General features: G+C 36.5%; 1 protein-coding gene across 3 annotated transcripts in view; it reads left to right on the top strand.

The window, feature by feature from the left end:
• Nucleotides 1–19,318, top strand: part of LOC135305012 (uncharacterized oxidoreductase ZK1290.5-like) — a 44,788-nt gene that overhangs the window by 14,672 nt on the left and 10,798 nt on the right. For all 3 annotated transcript variants that reach the window (XM_064428092.1, XM_064428090.1, XM_064428091.1), the window contains exons 3-4: nucleotides 4,673–4,774; nucleotides 16,918–17,009. In XM_064428092.1, coding sequence (XP_064284162.1) covers nucleotides 4,673–4,774; nucleotides 16,918–17,009 — 194 coding nt within the window. The remainder of the gene's footprint in view (nucleotides 1–4,672; nucleotides 4,775–16,917; nucleotides 17,010–19,318) is intronic.

Raw genomic sequence — 19,318 nt, 5'->3', positions numbered from 1 at the left:
AAAATTCATAAAGCTGTTCCTGAACCACTTAGTCTGCCATGGTGACCTAAATCAATGGTGATCAGAATAAATCAGAATTCCCTGATTTCATTCTATGGTATTAACCGAGTATGTGGGGGTTCACACATTCTATAAAGATACATAGTTTATAAAGAAAACTGAAAGATACTAAATAATATATCTCTGATGTTAGGTCTTTATGTTGGAGGGAAAGTTAGTAATTCAGAAGCGCGAAAAGAAAAAGCTAGAGGATTTTTTTTTTTTGAGCTGGTAGATTATATATCCATGACATGATGGAAATTTGTATTATTTGTGGGCAGTGGTTGTAACAGATACTCTCCTCCTTGCATTTTCTAAATGTGATCCTCAACTAACAGTAACAGTAAACCAATATGGAATGGCAGCAGATTTTACAGGTTTGGCAGTAGCAGAATACATTCCTAGGGATTTAGATCCAACCTCTAAAGTAACTTCTTGAATATTGATTTGTGGGTTACCGAATTCATAAACAATTTTATTTTCCTTTTGACTGTTCTGAGCTTGTCCCATTCAGGCAAATCTGGCCTGTCACAAATCGCCAGCTGGAGCTGGACAAATGCTCTATCAGCAGCTTCACTGTAATAGATGAACCACATGGAATTAGTGTATTATCATAATTCAGACTCTGTATTGCTTCAAAACACTCTGTAGATTGTTTCACACTGATCCTTGTTCAATAGAAGGAAACACAAAGCAAAACAAAAAGGATTGAGCGAGAAAGAAAAATACATCATATCAATATTAGGTGACTGTTGAGAAAAGCAAGGAAATATGATTCCCAGCATTAAGACAGCTGGGAAACATTGCAGAATATACTTCTGCTTTTAGGCTTAATAGAAGGCCTGACCTGTTTTTCATACTACTAGGTTTGTTTTAGTCCAATCTAACTTTTTAGAAAATATTGTATTAGGGATTTTGCATAGAATTGCAAACTTTTATTTCCACAAAAACATCATGTTGGCTTTTAAATGTGTAAAATGGCCCTGTACTTTTCAGTTAAGAGGAAGTGTGTTGATTGTAGGTGCTGCAACCACTAAGAAGCAATAAGCCATTATATTTTAAATGTCTGTGTGAAAGCAACTCAAGTGTTAGTTTTAGTTTTCCCGCACCACTGTGCATTGACATTTAATGACCTTCAGGCCTCCGCTCACTGCTGCACCATTACAGCCTGACTGTGTACAAAGGATGTTTTAAAAAGCTGTTAAATATGAAACACATTGTGAATGTTTGGAGGTTTTCTTCCTTCTTTCTCAAGTGCGTCCTGATACTGTCAATCGAGGTGGATTTTTTTATTTAATGTTATTTTTTAAAAATACATTGTTGTGAGGCATCTCAAGATACTGATTAGTCTTTCCCAAGCTACAAGGCACAACCTCATGTTCTCAATAAAAATGTAGTCTGTTCTTAAAAACCTCCAGTGATAAAGTTATATATTTCTTGATTACTAAAACTTTAAGCTATTTCAGTCAACGGTTTAAAGGTAATTTCTTGCCTCTAAAAGGAATGTGAGAGTGTTTGTGTTCTCACAGTACCCCAGGAGGGAAAATATTTTAAGCAAAAGAAAATGTGTGTGTGGGTGTAGGGTGTGAATGTGTGTACAAATAAAGATGCAGTCCCAGGCCTTGGTTTGTGAGCTGCTCATTGTTTTTATTGGCCTGCAGGTGTGCTGGAAGGTTTTCTAACAGCTGCAGTAGAAGTGAGGTCCTGGCTGTGCTGGGGTGCTTCACACATGGCTGGCAGAAGGACTGTTCTACTCTTTGTCTGGGAGATAAGGCACCTTTGCCCCACATCTTTCATGAACACTTCTTGCAGTCAGGAAGACTGTACTTGGTGATCCAGTAGATGCTTTCGAGATCTAAATGCAAATATTTTGGAATTTGTAGTAATTTTTATTTCAATGAAAAAGCCTAAATTGAAGGAAACATAATGGGATTATATGGTGTACCTGGTAACAAAACCTTTCTAAAATAAAGGACCAACAGTTAATCTTGTTTGCATCAGAGGCCTCAGACACGACTACAGAGGAGGGGGATGTGTTGCATTTTTTTGCATGTCCAAGGCCAGAGATTTTTCAGTTATCACATCTCTTAAAAGTCTTTTTTTGGAGAATGTTTCAGTTTCCTGAGCAGAGTACAATGCATCTGTGTCTGTGGAAATCCATGATGTAACTGTTTCTGTGAGCATTTCCAAACTGTGGTGTCCAACTGAACAGTCAGGCTTTTGGAGAAGTGACTGGTGGTGAAATTCTGCTGAAGTTTGATTATTTTTGCTAAATGACTTTTTTTGCATAGCTAAGCAGTTCTTATTGGTCTGGTTTGGAGAACATAGCAAGGAGCAATTAAAAAGATGCAATTCTTCCATTTTTCTGGGAGATAGGCATCAGATCTCAGTAACTTACACCTACTTATATATAACACTTGCTTCATATAAGCAAAAAAGTTTAAATACAAACATGTCAGTCTCTATGCAGCAAGTAGCCCCAGTAGCATATATAATTTTGGATCAAAATGAACACTTGATATTAGCAATTCCTAATGCTAATCCTATGGGCTTATGTCTAATACAAATCAGTGGAAATTTTATTGGCAACAGAAAGTGAGTAGTCCTGAGTTTTGCATGTAACCTCACCAAATGCTTTAATCAATATCCAAATACCAGTTTTCAATTAAAAGTCACAAAATTGATATTTGTTCCAATACCATGTATTGGTATTTACTTTTAGGAAATACAATTTCTTTTCTCAGAGAAATTAGTAAAGAAGTAATTATTGACAGATTGGTGATCAATAAGACTGCATGTGCATTTTCAAATGGATTTTATGGATAAAAGGGCAAAGAGCAAGAAACTTTCTCCTTAAATGTGATACAAAACCAGACGCTGCAGATGATTATATATGAGTGATTATTGGCTTGTCTGAGCTATTGTATTTAAAAAGTCTAAGAATGTAAAATTGTATTTAAATGGACTGTTGATATCAGGAAGTGCAAATGTAGCTTGTGGATTTTGTGACACATCCAGAAGAATGTTTTCCTTGCTACAACTCTAATGTATTTTACTGTACATAATTCTGTACTGTTCTGATTAGATTTTTAAGGTAAGTAAAGCACTTGCTTGTTGCAATGATGTACCAAAATTGGAGCTGGTGTATTAAAAGGAGTTTCATGGTACATTTTAATCTTAAATCAAGGTTGAATTTGTATTTTTAGAGGGGGAAAGCTAATATACCACCCCACTGATACAGTAATTGTTAGTGTAGTCCTTAAATTGTGAATAAAAGGGTTTTTTTTTCTTTTCCCCCCTTTTTTCATGATTCCCAAAGCAAAGTATCTGTATTTTCACAAAAAGTGCTGTAAATGAATGGATTAATGTATCCAAAGAACAAAACACTCTTGTAATTGAAAACAATCCATGGGTTTTTTATTTCTTACCTCTGTTTGAACTGACACAAACGGAATATTACAAAGCACAAAGAAAATGGTACACATCTCAGTCATCTATTTATTTTCTTTTCCTGTTTTTCATCAGGTTAATATATGCAGTAAAGGCCAAAACCTGTTTGACTGGGATACCTGCAGTTACCTGTTTAATCTGCAGTTGGAATTTGAATAGAAATGTAATTGTTTTCCAAGTTTATCTCCCTTTCTCCTTCAGAATGTCTAGCAGTGTCTACAAACTTGTAAAGGAGTTATAGATTTGTAATTTTTTAAATTTAAGTCTGATTTGGAACTGAGTCCAGTACATGTACATTTCTCAATGTATGTTGGAAGTGCTTCCTTTTCAATTGAAGCACAGTCTTGTCTTGCAGGAAGACAGCACACAAAGAGCCCTCTCACCAGGGGCAGTGGAGGGACAGCTCTGGTCCCTTCTCTCTGGTGACCAGTGACCCAAGGGATGGCATGGAGCAGTGTCAGGGAAGGTTTAGGTTGGATGTTAGGAAAAGGTTCTACGATTCCATGATAATTTCATCAGCAATAAATCTTAATTGTGTTTGAAATTGTGCTAATATCCAAAAAAAATGTAATAAAGCATAATTTTGTTCCCTTAAAGTATTATTTTTTTAAAATTTATTTTAAAAAATTACAAAGGCTGACATGAAACTTAGACAAGAAAACTTAGACAAAAAATCTGCATAAAGAATGTGCTGTAGTTTCCAACAGAAATTCATAAGTGGAAGTATTCTTTAGAAAGGAAAAAGACAAACCCATTGCTGAGGTTATATAAAATATCTGCAGAATTGTCAAATATATTTATCTTCTGTGAAATGGAAGACTTGCAGCACATAATAAGTAGTAGTCCACTCATAATTCCAGTGACCAAAATTCTTTTGATTTAAATAGGGCTTGTTATGTGTGGAAAGTTTATTAAGTGCATCTGTGACCATGAAATTCTGATTACAGTGACCTAAGCATGTGGAACATGTGCAAGTTCTGCTACCCTTAGCTGTTAATGTGATGTTATAGAATTCATTTATTACAACTAACTGGATACATCCACTAATGGTCACTGAGTAGTGATGGGAAATATTATTATGATGACGTGTTAAGGGCCACTGGAGGGAAAATGCTGTCTCATGTGGTTTGATTATTTATTTTTGGACACTTTAATAAGCAGTCTGGTTCTGTTTCTTTTTTAGATCTTTATTTGATTCACTGGCCTGATGCACAGGTTCCGGGTAAAAGCAATCGAGAGGTCCGAGCTGAAACCTGGAGAGCGATGGAAGAGCTCTATGAGAAAGGTGATCTAACAATAAAGCCTACCTTAGTAAAAGGAATTATAGTGCTTTGGGATTGGGAAACTCATAGTGAGAGATGTTCAAAAACTTAATTTGAACTAGATGCTCATATTTCGGTGGAATTTGGGTGTGCAAGTTTTGAAAATTTCTTTAAAAATTGCAGCATTAGCAATTTGGTCCTGCTTGTACAAAATATATTGTCGGATTCTGTCCATGAGATTAATAATAGTGTGCATACTTTTTTGAGGAAATCTGATTCATTGAAATCTCTATGCCACCAGAGAACACCACTGAACACATTGAATGTCTTTGTAATAACCTCCTTTTTAAATATAAATCATGCCAAGTTTTATCTCCTTTAGGTTTTTTTTATATAACTGTATGATGCCATTTTCCAATTTATCATATCTTGTGGTATTTTATAACTGCATTTGTGTTTTGAAAGTTAACAAAATAAAATGTCTAGATGAGGAACAAATACTCAACTGCAGATTCTTTGGTACTAACTTTTAGAAAGAATTTTCAAAGAATGGAGCTACTCAGGTTGGGATAATTCACTTTGATTTTCAGTGCACAGCAAACTTCAGTTTATGATCATAGCTATAGGAAGACTAGGCTGTAGATTTAAGAGGAGAATTTTGCTCCTGAAGTATGCAGAATTATTAGAAATTATGTGAGAGAAGATCCTGTCATGCCATTCTTGGGCCACATGGACCACACTGTGCACAGCTTCAGTTCCACAGGAGGGGAGAAGACTTCTTGGATAAAGTAATCCATCCACTGACCCAGAGCTTCTGAAACAGTGATTGCAGCAGGGGAGTTGTACAAAGGCAGTTACACGCTGTGTGTCACTACCAGCTTTATCAGAGCCTCTTACACTTCAATTCTTCATTCACTTTTGCTGAGCCTCTGCAAACACACAAGTAAATGATCTTTGATATATCCTTTGTTCTTTTTATATTGAGCATAAGGGAAGTTGCTAAAAGTGTTTTCTGCCATGTAAGACGTTACAATATTCGTTTTTTAAAGAAGTGCTTCAGTGACATAGTATTTCAAAACATGAATAACACTTACATCCAAAGATGGATCATTCCACAATGCATTTCATCATTTCCACTGTGAAGGTTTTTTCTGATGAATATTTAAGTTGCTGCATGCCATTTGTGCCTAGATATGCCATCCTAATTTGCTGCAAGCAGGTTGTATTTTCCACATTCTATTATTATGCCTATCCTATGGGATTTATTCTGCTTTTGCATGCATCTTTGTGATCTCTTCTGTCTTACAGGGTCTTTCTTTGTCTGTATCTTCCTAATGGAAAAGACTACAAGCAATTCAGTGGTCTTTTAATAAGGGTCACTGGAAATACTATTGCTCTTTTCACAGAGGGGAAAATTGCTTTTTGTCTTTGTTCCTATGCATGATACCTCTTTAAAGACATCTCATGCTAGATTTTTTTTCCTGTAGTTGCGTTTCTTCAGTGTTTTTTTCAATTTCCATGTTGCTACTTTCAGTCTTTTTCTGAATTTAAGCATTCTGTAGACTCATGAATCATTTAGCTGAGGATAAATTTTCCAGCTTTGGTTGTCGAAATTACCTCAGATCATTTACAGGAGAAGGAAAATTTAATGGCCTGGTTGAGTCAAGTGCCTTAGAACCTCAACTTCCACACTTTTGCTTTAGGGGATGTAGGCTCTGGATGTCCTGACCATAACTATGTGTTCCTGAAATGACACGCAGATGTTAACCACTCTGGAGTTGGAAATGCAATGATTCCTGAGCAAAATGTTAAATAATTTGTTTGCATGGTTAACCACTAGATTTTCCACTGAAGATTAAACACTTGCTACATATCTTTGTGACTTGCTATGTGTTATGTGAGCAACATGGTTTAAATTGAATGTAGGATTTGGTCAAAATCCTAACTGGAGGAAAAGAATAAAATCTTCATTGATTAGGGGAAGAAATTAAAAGTTCTATGAACAAGAGAGTTCTTTGTCTTCTCTGAACTTGACATTAGTTCAGGTAGTCGTTGGTTTGTGTTTGGAATTCTGCTACTTTTTTTAAAAAATGTTTATTCTGGAAAAAAATTATAAACAAAATGCTTCTCATTCAAAGGTTGACATTTTAAACAAATAATTTGCTTCTGCACTCAATTCACAAAGGTAATATTGAAATTAATCAGCTTGGTAGTGGGTTTAGTAGCTAGCTGTGTCCATCCTGAAGAGCCTCTGAAAGTGGAGAGACAATATAACTGTCCTCTGTAACAAGCAAATTGGTGTTGTGGAACTGTCTGCAAGAGTCGTGCAAGATGGTTAAAAGTTGTCAGTATTGACCTAAGTCTTTGATCTGGCAGAAGTTACCAAGAATTTCTTTAATCATTTCTCTGTATTCACAGATAGTTTGAATGCAGGTATTTGTAAATCTCATTCTTCAATTTAAATTCAGGTTAGTATTTATTCTGCAAAATTCCACCTACCTGGGACAGGAAACAGTATTTTAAAGTAATGTAAATTATTAGTTATCTATTATTATTATCAATTACACTAGAAGAAGGGTAAATAAACTATTAGTACTCCAGACTGAAAAAGTCTGTAATGGAGATTTTTTTTTTTAGTATTATATTAACTTTTAGATAGGTCACATTGGTCAAAAGTTGACACAAGCAAAATACCAACTCTACCTATATTCATAGCTCTGAGAGATTTTTTTAAAGTTATGAATCTACAAAGATTCATTCAGGTTCATCTGAGAGCCCACACAGAGCTGCTGGGACACAGGCCTGCTGTAACATGACTTGCAAGGCTCTCAAGTGTCTTCCCACCCAGCTACCTGAGGAGAGACAGAGCTTCTGGGTCTGTGCCCAGTCTAGGTCAGTGTGCACTAATTTAAAAGACCATGTCCCCAAATAATATAAACTTTGTGCAACAAATTTCAAAAAATCTGAATATTTGTCAGAATTATTTTTATATTTAAAAATGTAATATTTCTTAGAAATATTATAAATTATTTATATTAAATAATTATATTTATTTTAATATATGAAAATTCCTAAAATATTAAAATAAATATTTTAGGAATCAGGAAAAACAAAGCTCACACTATACTGAGTCTGATTTTCATAAATTCCCAAGTACCTCTGTCTGTAGAGGATTTATTGTTGTAGGTTTGCTGCAGGTGCCAATGAACTTGGTGTGGAATTGGTAGATGTGCTTTCAATGAGATGTGTGGGCATCCTTGTTTACTGTTTCTTAATCTGTAGCTGGTTAGTAATGCTTCTTATATGAACTGCTAATGCAGGTTTGGAGTTGAGCTGTAACATCAGAATATTATCATGAATAGAAAGTAGTACTTTCAAGTGATGAGAGAGATCCTTTGCTATCACTGTAAAATCCCCTCTCTGGTTTACCACTGTTTTTGTATTTCATCAAAGGGGATTTGAGGTTAGCATTTTGTGAAAGACTCTTTTGTCCTGATATGATGTGAACTGGAATTATGAACGATTTAAAATGAGAATCTGAGTAGTGTTTGGGATCTGGTTACCCTCTCCAGTTGATTGTTCACCATACTGAAGTTTTGGGCTGCACTGCTGGATCCAACATGCTTTGGAAGCTGAAGGGAATGTGGTTACTGCCCCAAGGCTGGAGACTCAGGAACACTTGAAAGAAGGTTTCATGTTTTAGCACTCTTCCCTGTGCTTGGAACCACTGTTCAGCTGCCTCAGGCGACTGAGCAGCTCTCTCAAGATCACACTTCAGGTTAAAAACAATTTCCCAGAATCCTGAGGGGTACCATGAGAGATATGAGAGCATGCCCAAAAATACTCCTAGGGATTGTAACACCATTGTTGTCTTTTACTGTAACAGTATGACATACTACATTAATTATCTGTGTTAAAATAACACACCCTGGAAGTTATACCTTCTTCAGGTGTTTTAATCCCTCTGAATTGCATCAGGAACATGGTCCTGTGTCTTTCTTGTTTGCCCTTGAGCTAGAGAGTCTTTGGCTAAATATGCTCATCTTTTTCTCCTGGCTAAATCCTTCAGTAGTTTTTTAGAGTCCCTTGAATGTTCTACTAGCATCTTTCCCTCTTTAACCTGAAATTTGTATATTCACACCCTCTTTCTTCTCTTGCTACAAAGGCAAGATTATACTTTTACTTTGTTTTTGTAGTATTCCTATTGTACAGACAGAACCAAGTCATTAAAGTTGCTGGTTTTCATTAATATCTTTCCAGGGAAAAATGTGATAGAGTTCTGGTCAGCATAGGTAGGTAGATATTTATTGTGGTATCATGGCAGTTGTACCATTCCATACCATGAATCAGACAGATTTTATCTATATTTCCCCAAATCATACAGAAAGTGTTAGAATGCTTCCTTCTCATAGTGATGAATTACAACACTGCTTTATTCATGAGACCTTCATGTGCTGATGAAGAAAGAATTCAGTTCAGAGATTTCTGTTTTGTCTTGCAGTCTGTGTCTTCCATGTCTTCAGACCTGGGATTTGCATGCACTTAGGCTTGACCTTGCTTCCAGAGGGAGTTGTGCCAACTCTTACAGTAGCTCTGTAGCTTGGGGATCAGAATTCTGCACCTGGTCTGGGTATTCAGTCCCAGTGATCAGAAAATTCTTTTAATGAACAACCTCCTGAGGAGTTTCTGCTGATAAGCCATTGCAGCTTCTTAATGTTGAGAGTTAAGAACAAATGAATGGCAAAGGAGAATTATTTTCTTTATTGGTTTTAGAATTTTTGTAGGTACCTGAAAGTATAAAATAAAGAATTTGGAATGGAATTTTGAATAGTGTTTACCTACACTAAAAACTGCCATTAAAAATCATGTGTGACTTCTGATAGACCAAACTGATAGCTCTCTATCTGTAGCAGAAAAGGTCTTGTTGCTAAACTGGCTTCTACTCACTCAGGAAAACATAGTTTTAATAATTAGTTTATTTAAATGCTGTTAAATTCTTTTTTTATTATTATTGTTATCTTCTCTGACTTGTTAATCTGCTGCAGTTTGATTGGAGCTGTTTCACAGGAGCTAGATGACTCAGGTCACAGAGTGGAGAGGACTCTATCTGTGCTGCAATGCTGAGAGGTAGAGAATTCTAGACCTTTGTTCAATAGCCTGCATTTGTGTTTTCCTTTAAATAGTTATGGGATAAACACGGCTGAGGGAAAAGAGAGGAAAAAAATTCTAAAACTTGGTCAGTGAGACATTTGCGCATAATAACTGGTTATTTCTGTTGTAACAGCTGAAATCAACTAGAGTGCTTGTAATATCAAGGCTATGGTTTAAATTTTTGTGGTCTCAAAATTGTCCTTTTGTGGAATTATCTTCTCCAGTACCTCAGAACAGAAGCCAGGCTGCCTACAGAATCCATTCCAAGATACATACATTGAGTCATATATTCCCTTGACAGCTGCAACATTCCTGCGTAGGCATTTGTCGGCTGGCAGATGAAAGCAGGATGGCAAACTGCTCTGACATGGGGAATAGTCACTGCATGTGCTCCCTCGTAATTGGGCTGTTCCTAGCAAAGTGACCCTTTCCATAAGCAGTGTCTCTGATGACCTTGATTTTGGCATTGTGGCTAGCCCATCATCTCACAAGCTTTTCATGCACACACGCGCATCATTACTCGTCTCTCTGTCTAAAACTGCTGGGAAGAACGAGGGCTTCCAGCCAGGGCTTTTGCCTGAAGTTGGCAACAGTAGTACTGTGGTGGTTGTTGTGGGTTCAGATCCCACTGGAACTCACTGCCGTTTTACTAAAATGGTTTGCTTATCTTTTTAATGTTTAGCAGTGCAGCTTCTGCTGACATGAAATATTCTTACTTGCATCAGAAATTCCTTCATGTGTCTTGACATGTTTTTGTTATGATTATGTGTGTGATTTGAAGAGAGTCTTGTAAAGTAACAGAAATTGTTTAGCCCAGTAATAGCCATGTAACTTTGTTGTTTAGCCCAGTTTAGCCATGTAACTTTGTTCTTGGAAAAAAGTTGGGTTTTTTGAATTCTAAGTGAGAGAAGATATCTAGTCAACCTTAGTATTCTTACCATCTTCTTTGCTGGGTGAAGACCAGTTCAGTCATCATATTTTCTTCCTCCATTTTCTATCTGTTCTTAAAAGTAGGAGAGAAAAAGGTTCCGTGAACCAAATACAGCTTTTATACAGATGGCACAAATTTCTAGCACATCCTTTGCTAGGTGACTTATTCTGATTTAAGTCTGTGTGATGAACACCTGAAAATTCAAACTGTTGTCTTACAGCTCCACAAAATGTTTGCCTCAAGTGTGTTTATGGTGGTAGAATTGATATGTGAATGTGTGTTCAGAAGTTACACTGATGTTTTAATAAGCAAAAGCAACTTACTTGCCTAGAAACTGTTCTTTTTCACACTGATATTCTGTATGCTACATGAGGATGTCTTGTGGGTTGTTATTGTGAGAAGCACAGTTCAAAAATGTGTTTTCATGGGGAGGTGGTTGCAGAGGGGTGAGGATTTTGGTTTTGCACCACACCCTTCTCATCAGATAAGACGGCAATAAAGGCACGGGGAAAAAAAATTATACATATTTATGTTAAAGATCATAAAGAAACCTTCATAATTTTACTATCTTATTTAAAAATAAGAAATTACCATAGAAAAAGTTTATTTGGTGCAGATGGAAAAGTGAGAATTAATCTAAACTTGCATTAATATCTGTGCTCATGTTTGGCTCATTTTTCTTTCTTAATGTCAAGGACTTAATGGGTAATACTAAGAGTAAAAATAAACCTTCAGATGACTTTGTTTCTTGACTTATTGTAGTGTATGGTTTATACCTTTTCTGCTAGCAAGTGAATCTTTTTTGTCACATCTGTAAATAAGCAAGCTAAGCAAAAAGATTTAAAGCAAATATTCAGAGTTGTGTTCCCATACAGATGTGCCAAGACGTCCCAGTGTGAGTACAAGAATTCTTGTAAAGAAGGCAATGTTGAAATATCTTCCAAAGGAAAGTCCTTGAACAAAATAACTTTTTTTCTCAATAAATAATGTACATGATTGTGGAAAAGGCATAATTTATCTACTTTGCATATGTTGAAGCAAAGCCTTAGTTTTTTAACTATTTTAAATCAGTATTGATTTATTAACATCACTTAGGTTGCCGTTATTCATACCACTTGGGAATCATTATCCTCTTTGATACAGAAGTCCAAAAAGTATTCCAGTTCAGGAAACCATGCCATCATATTTATAGGGGGAACAAACTATTTAGAATGTATATATATTCTAATATATCTTACCTATGTGCTGTCTGTAACACCTCCAAATTGCTACTTTTAGGTGTACATATTCTATTCTATTACATAGCTGAGTTGCTGTTAATTTTGATCATATTTTCAAGTCACAGTGTGTGGTAGCATTATTGAATAAGGTATGGTGGGGCTGACTTTGTCCCATGTAGGGGATTGGGTTTTTTTATCTGGTCTGGTTTGTAATGTCAACTGTAAGGATAAAAATAGGTCAACATAACTACAATAACATTGCATTGAAGTAGTTAGAATAAGCAGCCAGGGTCAGAGGCAGTGTGCATTAAGCCAGTACTATGCTGCATTGTGCTGTTTGGTTAGCCATTTAACAGTTGTGGAAGCTGACTGCTTGTAATGAGTTTTCAGTCAGGAAGTTAACAATTGGACTTCTACTCATGCCTGTTCTCTTGCTGTCCTCACAGTTTATCATGGTTCACAGGTGCCGTGTAGCAGGAGTGATGGTCACAGAATTGCAGACAAGCACCTGTACTGTAGCAGTGAATAGGCTAAAAAGAAATCCTTTGGAGAAGAAAGTACAATGTCCGTATTTGCAGTTTTGCCACAGTCTTCCTGTGTGTCTCAGAGAGGGGCACATAGCCTTCTAGTGTCTGTGTGCTTTAGCCTGTGCTGTGGGAACACGTGTTATTTCACAGATTTAGAAGTTAATTCCTCATTGATTCTGCCTCAGAGTAGTCTGCTTTATTTATCAAGGCTTTGGCTTTTAGTCTGCATGTTGGGCACACTAAGCCTACAGCTTTGATTTAACAAGTTATGCTGAAATAAAATCGTGTAGGGTTTCTATGAGTAGTGCAATTTACACCCAGTGTGCATATCAGAGAGAATGTGGACCTTTCCAACCTGCGCAGCCTTGTTAATAAAGATACAGTGACTGCAGTTGACCTCTTGTGAAAAGTAGATCCATTTGTGTTTTTATTCTGTGGCCTGAATAGAAGATATAACAGAATGGGCACTGTTCACTTGACGTGGGAATTCTCCCTTGCTCTGACTCATGTAGAGCAGCAGGGAGGGGGAGGAAAATGGGCTCCAAAAACCTGGTCTCCAGTTTTATAATTTACAAAATCTTTTTGATCTGAACTTTGTACATCTAATATTCCAGAGGGTATTTAGAAGTTTGATAAAAGTCTGTGGTAGTGCTGGAGAAAGATAAGGCTCACTATTGTACTAAAACAGGGTTGTGGTGCCAAGACAGTATATTTATGCTTTTCTGTTGCAAGACTAACAGTGCCCATCAAACTTTGTATAATTTGGTATTATGCAGAGTAAAGATAAAAATACCCACTTGTTCTCTAAGTTGCAATACAAAATACTTTAAGCTTAATACTCAACTATATTGTAAACCAGTCCGTTAACATAATATAGTGCTTCACAGTAGCTGGGAGAAATAGAGTGTGGTGAAATTACTGATGTGGTGGGGGCCAAGATTTTTTTGTGGAGAATAAAAAGATCCTTACTTTTTTCTCCATTATAATCAACTGTTACTTTGTCCATATGTTTTCTGATGTGTCTTGCAGTGTTTCATGATAGGCTTTCAAAGCTGGATGAAATTTTCTGTTCCAGCATTGTGGTCAGTCAGTTTTTAGCATGCATAAAGGAACCAGTGTTCCTACATTTTTCTTTGAGCCCGTGAAGTCAGAGTTGCAAGGAATAGAACAAAGCCTCAGAAAAGATATAACAGGAGCCTTTGGGAGCTAATGGGGAATTGCAAACTCTTTGTTTATTGCACCTGGCACTTTCTCAAAATCTGCTTCATAAGGGCCAGACCAATCATTTACTCAAGCAGATAAGGAGGGTCCTTTCTCTCCCTGAGTCAAAGCTCTGTAAGTTTGTAAATAAGACAGTAAAAATGTATCTTTTAAGAGTATTTTCTAGAGGGATTATAGCTAATATATTGCAAACTTTTTTCTCAGGCAACCTGAACTTCAGGACTAGTTTAAATGGTTAAGTTAAAAAGAAGCATGGACTTCAAAACCACCTGCAATCACAACAGCTATAGCAATGTGTATTTTGCCTGAATTGTCTGAAATGAGATTTTTAAAGCATTCTAAACAGACAATAAATGGGGGGGGGGGGGGGGGGGGGATGTGGTGGAAATAGCCTGCCCCCGTTTTCAAGAGCCTTCTGGTGTTTTTGAGACCCATGGCAGGAGCTCTGGGGAGCTTACCTCTGTTGGTGCCCCATGAGAGAGGAAATAGAAGGAAATGTGTCCCCTGCATCTCCCAGGTTGTTTCGAAGCAATGAGTCAGGACCATTTTTTCACAAGTTTCTCAATATGCATGTTTTTTTATTTCTACTGTTGATATAATTCCATGGATCTTGTTTGATAGACATAGTCACATAGTCACAGTGTCAATCTGTCAGATAAGGCCCAGGAGCTAACCAGACCTTCTGTTTCTTATCCGTCTTTTGTTAAACCTTCATTCTTCTGAATTAATCCAGGAGATGTAAATATGGAAATAATTCTCTATAATCCTCTTCTTAAAGGCAGTCTTTCTGAGATCTGGACAATGCAGAGCAACTGTGTTAATCTTCCATCAGGCAAAGGGAAGCAATTCTCTAGAGCAGAATCCATTGACTGATTGTTCAAATTTAAGCTCTATTTTCCAGTGTTTTGAATTCATGTTTCCATCATGCATTGAAATAAGATTTTTTAATACAGTTAGACTGAGTAACTGTTTAATTACTATTCATATTTTATATTGTAATTTAATGCAAAAGTCAAAACACTTTAGCTGTCGTATAGTAAACTGTAACTAACGCCAAAGCAATGGAGTTGAAATGAAGGGTTCTACTTCACCCAAGCAAGTGTGTGTATTTAATGAAAGTAAAATGTTTTAAGTGTATTCCCTTAAAAAACTTTCCCTTAAGAAAATACTGGTTTTATAAAAGCATTGAAATTCTAATTATTTCTCTGTTTTCTGGGAGAATGTTTACTTTCTTGGCAGTTTTGAATTAAGCTTTCTGTGGGACATCACTCTGAACACATGAATGCTAAAATACTGATTTGAGTAGGAATGACTCAGATGACTTTTAATGCAAAACATTAATGACCTGAAATTTCTTGATGGGAAATCTAACGTGATGGAACAGACTTCAAAGTCTCCTGTGAGAAATATGCTAGAAGCAAAACATCTTTAAGTACACTGTAGGGGAAAAAAATGGAAGCTTTTTGTGGAAATGTACTATTTCGTGTCTGCGACTTAATTTTGTTTTATTTCAACCTGAAATGAAAGCTTTATTCTTCAAGGGCAATAATGGCATGTTTTTGTAACTCCTTAGCTTTCAACAATAGTGTATAATATTTTGGTTCACCATTGTGTTAAAACTGTGTTTTTCTGACTGCTGTGGCATAATGATTTATTAGTGTTGACACTCTAGGGTTGTTTGTCAAAAGCTCAGCTTTTGCTCCTTCTGGCAGATTACATACAAATTATGTAAATCACTATAATGCTGGTTTTTAACCTAATTATGTTATACATCATGAACAATGGTAATTTTTGCCAGGGAAAGGCATCTGGAATTTTAGTTGTTAATATATTTTTTCTTCTTTTGGTATTCCACGAAAGAAGCACATTGAGAAGTGATCGCATGTGTGCAGGTTTTTTTGCTACAGCTTATGCTTCAGCTTATGCTGCTACAATATGTGAAAGCTGATTTTATTTTTTTTAGAACTCTAACAATCTGTTTATACAAATTAGCAGTAAGCTGTAACTTCACTTACAGAATTTCACAGAGGACTACAAAAATATTATTTCATTGTTTTTGTATATAGATACAGGCATGTCTATGCATTTTATACAATTGGTCTGCTCAAATAAATACTGGATTAACAACAGTGATCAGACTTCTGTGTTCACACACAGAGATAAGACTTTCATCTGTAATATTACAAACTGAAATGCAGCTCAAGTCAATGCAGAAAAAGTTCAAATAATGAAGAAATTAGCCTGAGCCATGATCCACAGAGTGCACAGCCTAAGGAGACCCCTCCTAGCCTAGTCCCAGCTGCCTTCCTTGCCAGCTGTGCTTAGCAAAGCAGAAGGACCAAACTATCCCAGATGGGTCAGGGCTGAGGGGTGGTGGCAGGCCAGGACTGGGAGTTGGCTTTTATCATATCTGAGGTTTGAAGGAAGGCATCTGATTTCTGGCCTGTCAGCTCTTAATTTGCACACATGCATGCGCACTTGAGGTTTGTTTAAAAAATAGCCTTCATATCACCTAGGTGCCATTTGACTTCATTTGCTTGTCAGCAGGAGCTGAGAAATCTAGCTATATTTTTAAACTTTATGGATCTTGCTAGGCACTGCTTATTAACTTGAAGATTTTACACGGAGTTTTACGTAACCTCTTGTAATGATCTAATAGAAAATAGGCAGTGTGACATGGTTCATTTGGGCTGCGTGTCCTTGGGTTGTATTGCTCACACCTTATTAGTCTTCAGCAAATGTTCCACTTTCCTTTAGTTTTGGCAAGCTGCTTGGAACACCATTTCCTTCTTTTCATTCTGGTGGAGTGCAATTGTTCTTTGCTTATACTACATTAGCCTTTCCCAGAATTTAGCCTGGAGTTTTTATACACCGGGGAGTTTCCAGTGTGTTTAGATTATAAAATGATTTCCTAATGTGACTGTGACAGAACCATGTTTTCAGATAACACTATCAAACTAGATTTCAGTGCCGTTTTTCTGTGTTCCTTTGTGGTATTTTGCTCTATAGAAATGATGTAAAAAATAATTTTGTCTCTTAGAAGTGATGTTTTTCAAATCATCCATCCAAGTAGTTAGGATTGTCCTAAAACTTTTTCTTGTTCTGCTTTCCTTTAGGTTTGTGTAAATCAATTGGCGTAAGCAATTTTCTTATCAGCCATCTTGAGCAACTAAAGGAGGACTGTGTGATTACACCACATGTTAATCAGGTGATGGATACATGTATTTAAAGTGTCTGGGTTTGAGTTTTTACTTTGGTTTTTTTGGTTAGCAACCTCCTCCCCACTCCTATCCGTGAAGGGCTACACCCAAACTATTGCCTCAGTCATAAAATTTCTTTTTTTGCTTTCTCCTATTTGCGTCTTGAAAACCATTCAGGAAGATGACCCGAAGGATAGGGAAGTCCTTCCTCATATTTCCCCCAACCAGTTTCTCCCAGGCTACTTGTTTATATGTGGATACAAAGACACGAACAAATGGTCCCTGTGACAGTTTTTGATGATCAAACAGTTTAGAAATAAAATTCAAGAATCACAGAACATTTAGCATCTTCAGAGTGAAGCAGTTTTTGGAGAGCCTGTGTTCGAATACTTTTGTGCTTCCTGTAAGCAACGCTGAAAGAGTCAGTTAATTACATACCCACGTAAGGGTGCCCTTCCCTTGCTCCCCCCTCATTTCCTAGTTCACATAAATTCAGTGAACTCCTGGTTTAGGCAGGTGCTGTGACAGCCCTGGCAGAATTTTTTTGCTGCCCTAGGCAGATCTGGGATGGCCACCTACGTACCGGCAGGCTGCCAGGACACTCGACAAATGTTCCCTTGTTGCAGGTTTCTGCCTACAGCTGTGCTGGAAGTTCATGCTCCCATTCCTTCCACCTCCTGCCAGATAGTGTATGTATGCTGACATGGATGTGGGAACTGGAATGGATGGAGTGCAGGCACATGTTTTTCCCCTTTGTACAGGTGGTCAGGATTTCTGGCAGCTGTTTATGGTTTAATGTCATTAACAGCCGTAAAAGTGTTGCTCAGTGTGACCGTCAGAACCAAACAACTTTGATTTTGACTGTCCACTATACTAAAGGTTACAAAAGGGCAATTAATTAATGTTAAATAAGCATAAACCCATATAAATTATTTAAATCCAGTTTTTCAAAATAAACAGTTGAAATATATGTTAAGGTGGACAGGTTGATAACTGTTTAATAATTGGTGAATTTAGCAAGGTTCAAGAAATACACATCTACAAAGACTTACTAGAATTTGGCAGGAATTATTACTGCCTGTTAAATAATAGTAGCTTTTCAGTTTTCTACTGAATCACTGCAAGATAAAAATAGTGATTTTGTTTTGAAATTTCTTCTTTCCTACAGTGTCAAAATGTTACCAATCTTACTTTTTCAGTAGTGTTCATGGAGACAAGCTGTTTCTTGCTGCTATTTGACCAAACTCTTTTTCTGAGGCTAAAAAGAGGAGACAAAAAGCTGAGGTGGTGGTGATATGGAGGGGTGGGAGAGGGCCCTTGCTAATAATTTCTTTGAGATGCTACACAGCAGTTCTGAATTGGAAGCAAAAACCAACAATGAATTACCCATGCCATTGCCAAGTGCTTCACCTAAAGCAGTTTTGTTATAGCATTAATTTATATTTTTTTAGAGTTAAAGAAATTTTATAAACCATACTTCAGCTTATTCTCAAAAAAATATATATTCTGTTTCTTGCTTCGTGTTAGAGAGTTACTGAGTCTGATGGTAAGATTACTTAAGTACCATCAAATAAATAATTTCTAAATTCAAAATGGGAACACTGTATTGAGTTCTTATTTCACTGTCCACAATTTATAATACAGGTTTTTTTGCACTATATATATGCATAAAATAGTGTACAGTTTCAATGGACTTACTAAATATAAAACATTTGGAAATAGTCATTAGATACAAAGTCTAAGTATTGAAGAAACAAGTGGAGGAAAATACTTCCCTTTTAGACTTCAGGGTGTTCTTACAATTACAACAGTCCCCTTATTATGTTAAAATTGAAAGTTGGTTGTTTTTTTTTTTCTGTGAAAGGGAGAAAGTAGGAAGGCAGAAGAAATAAGCAATACTTCTGCTTTACAAATCAAGTTTTAAATACTGCCTTTCTTGTCAGTTCCTGGGAAAAATCCAGGATCGTCACGTCTTTTAAAGAAGCAGGCAAGGCCGGTCTTTTCAAGAATATGGTATTGCTAAGTTATTTATTAATAAGCAAGCACCTTTTAAAATTTCAGTATGCTATTAAAAGTACTGGTAAACACTGTAAAATGATGGTACTTTATTCCAGCATCATCTAGAGTGAAACTTACAACCTAGAAGTTCCAGGTTTGTGTGCCAGAGTTTTGTAATTGACTTGGCAGTAGGAAGTTTGGGTTTGTGCACAAAGAAATCTTTGAAGTCTCTCTGAAGGTTCATTGCCCTCTCACTCATTATGAGAAAAATATATTTTATGTTTCATTTACTAAAGTGATGCACTGAACCCAAATATAA

This window comes from Passer domesticus, chromosome 7, assembly GCF_036417665.1.
Source record: "Passer domesticus isolate bPasDom1 chromosome 7, bPasDom1.hap1, whole genome shotgun sequence".
Lineage (NCBI taxonomy): Eukaryota > Metazoa > Chordata > Aves > Passeriformes > Passeridae > Passer > Passer domesticus.
This window is presented reverse-complemented; position numbering and strand designations above follow the sequence as displayed.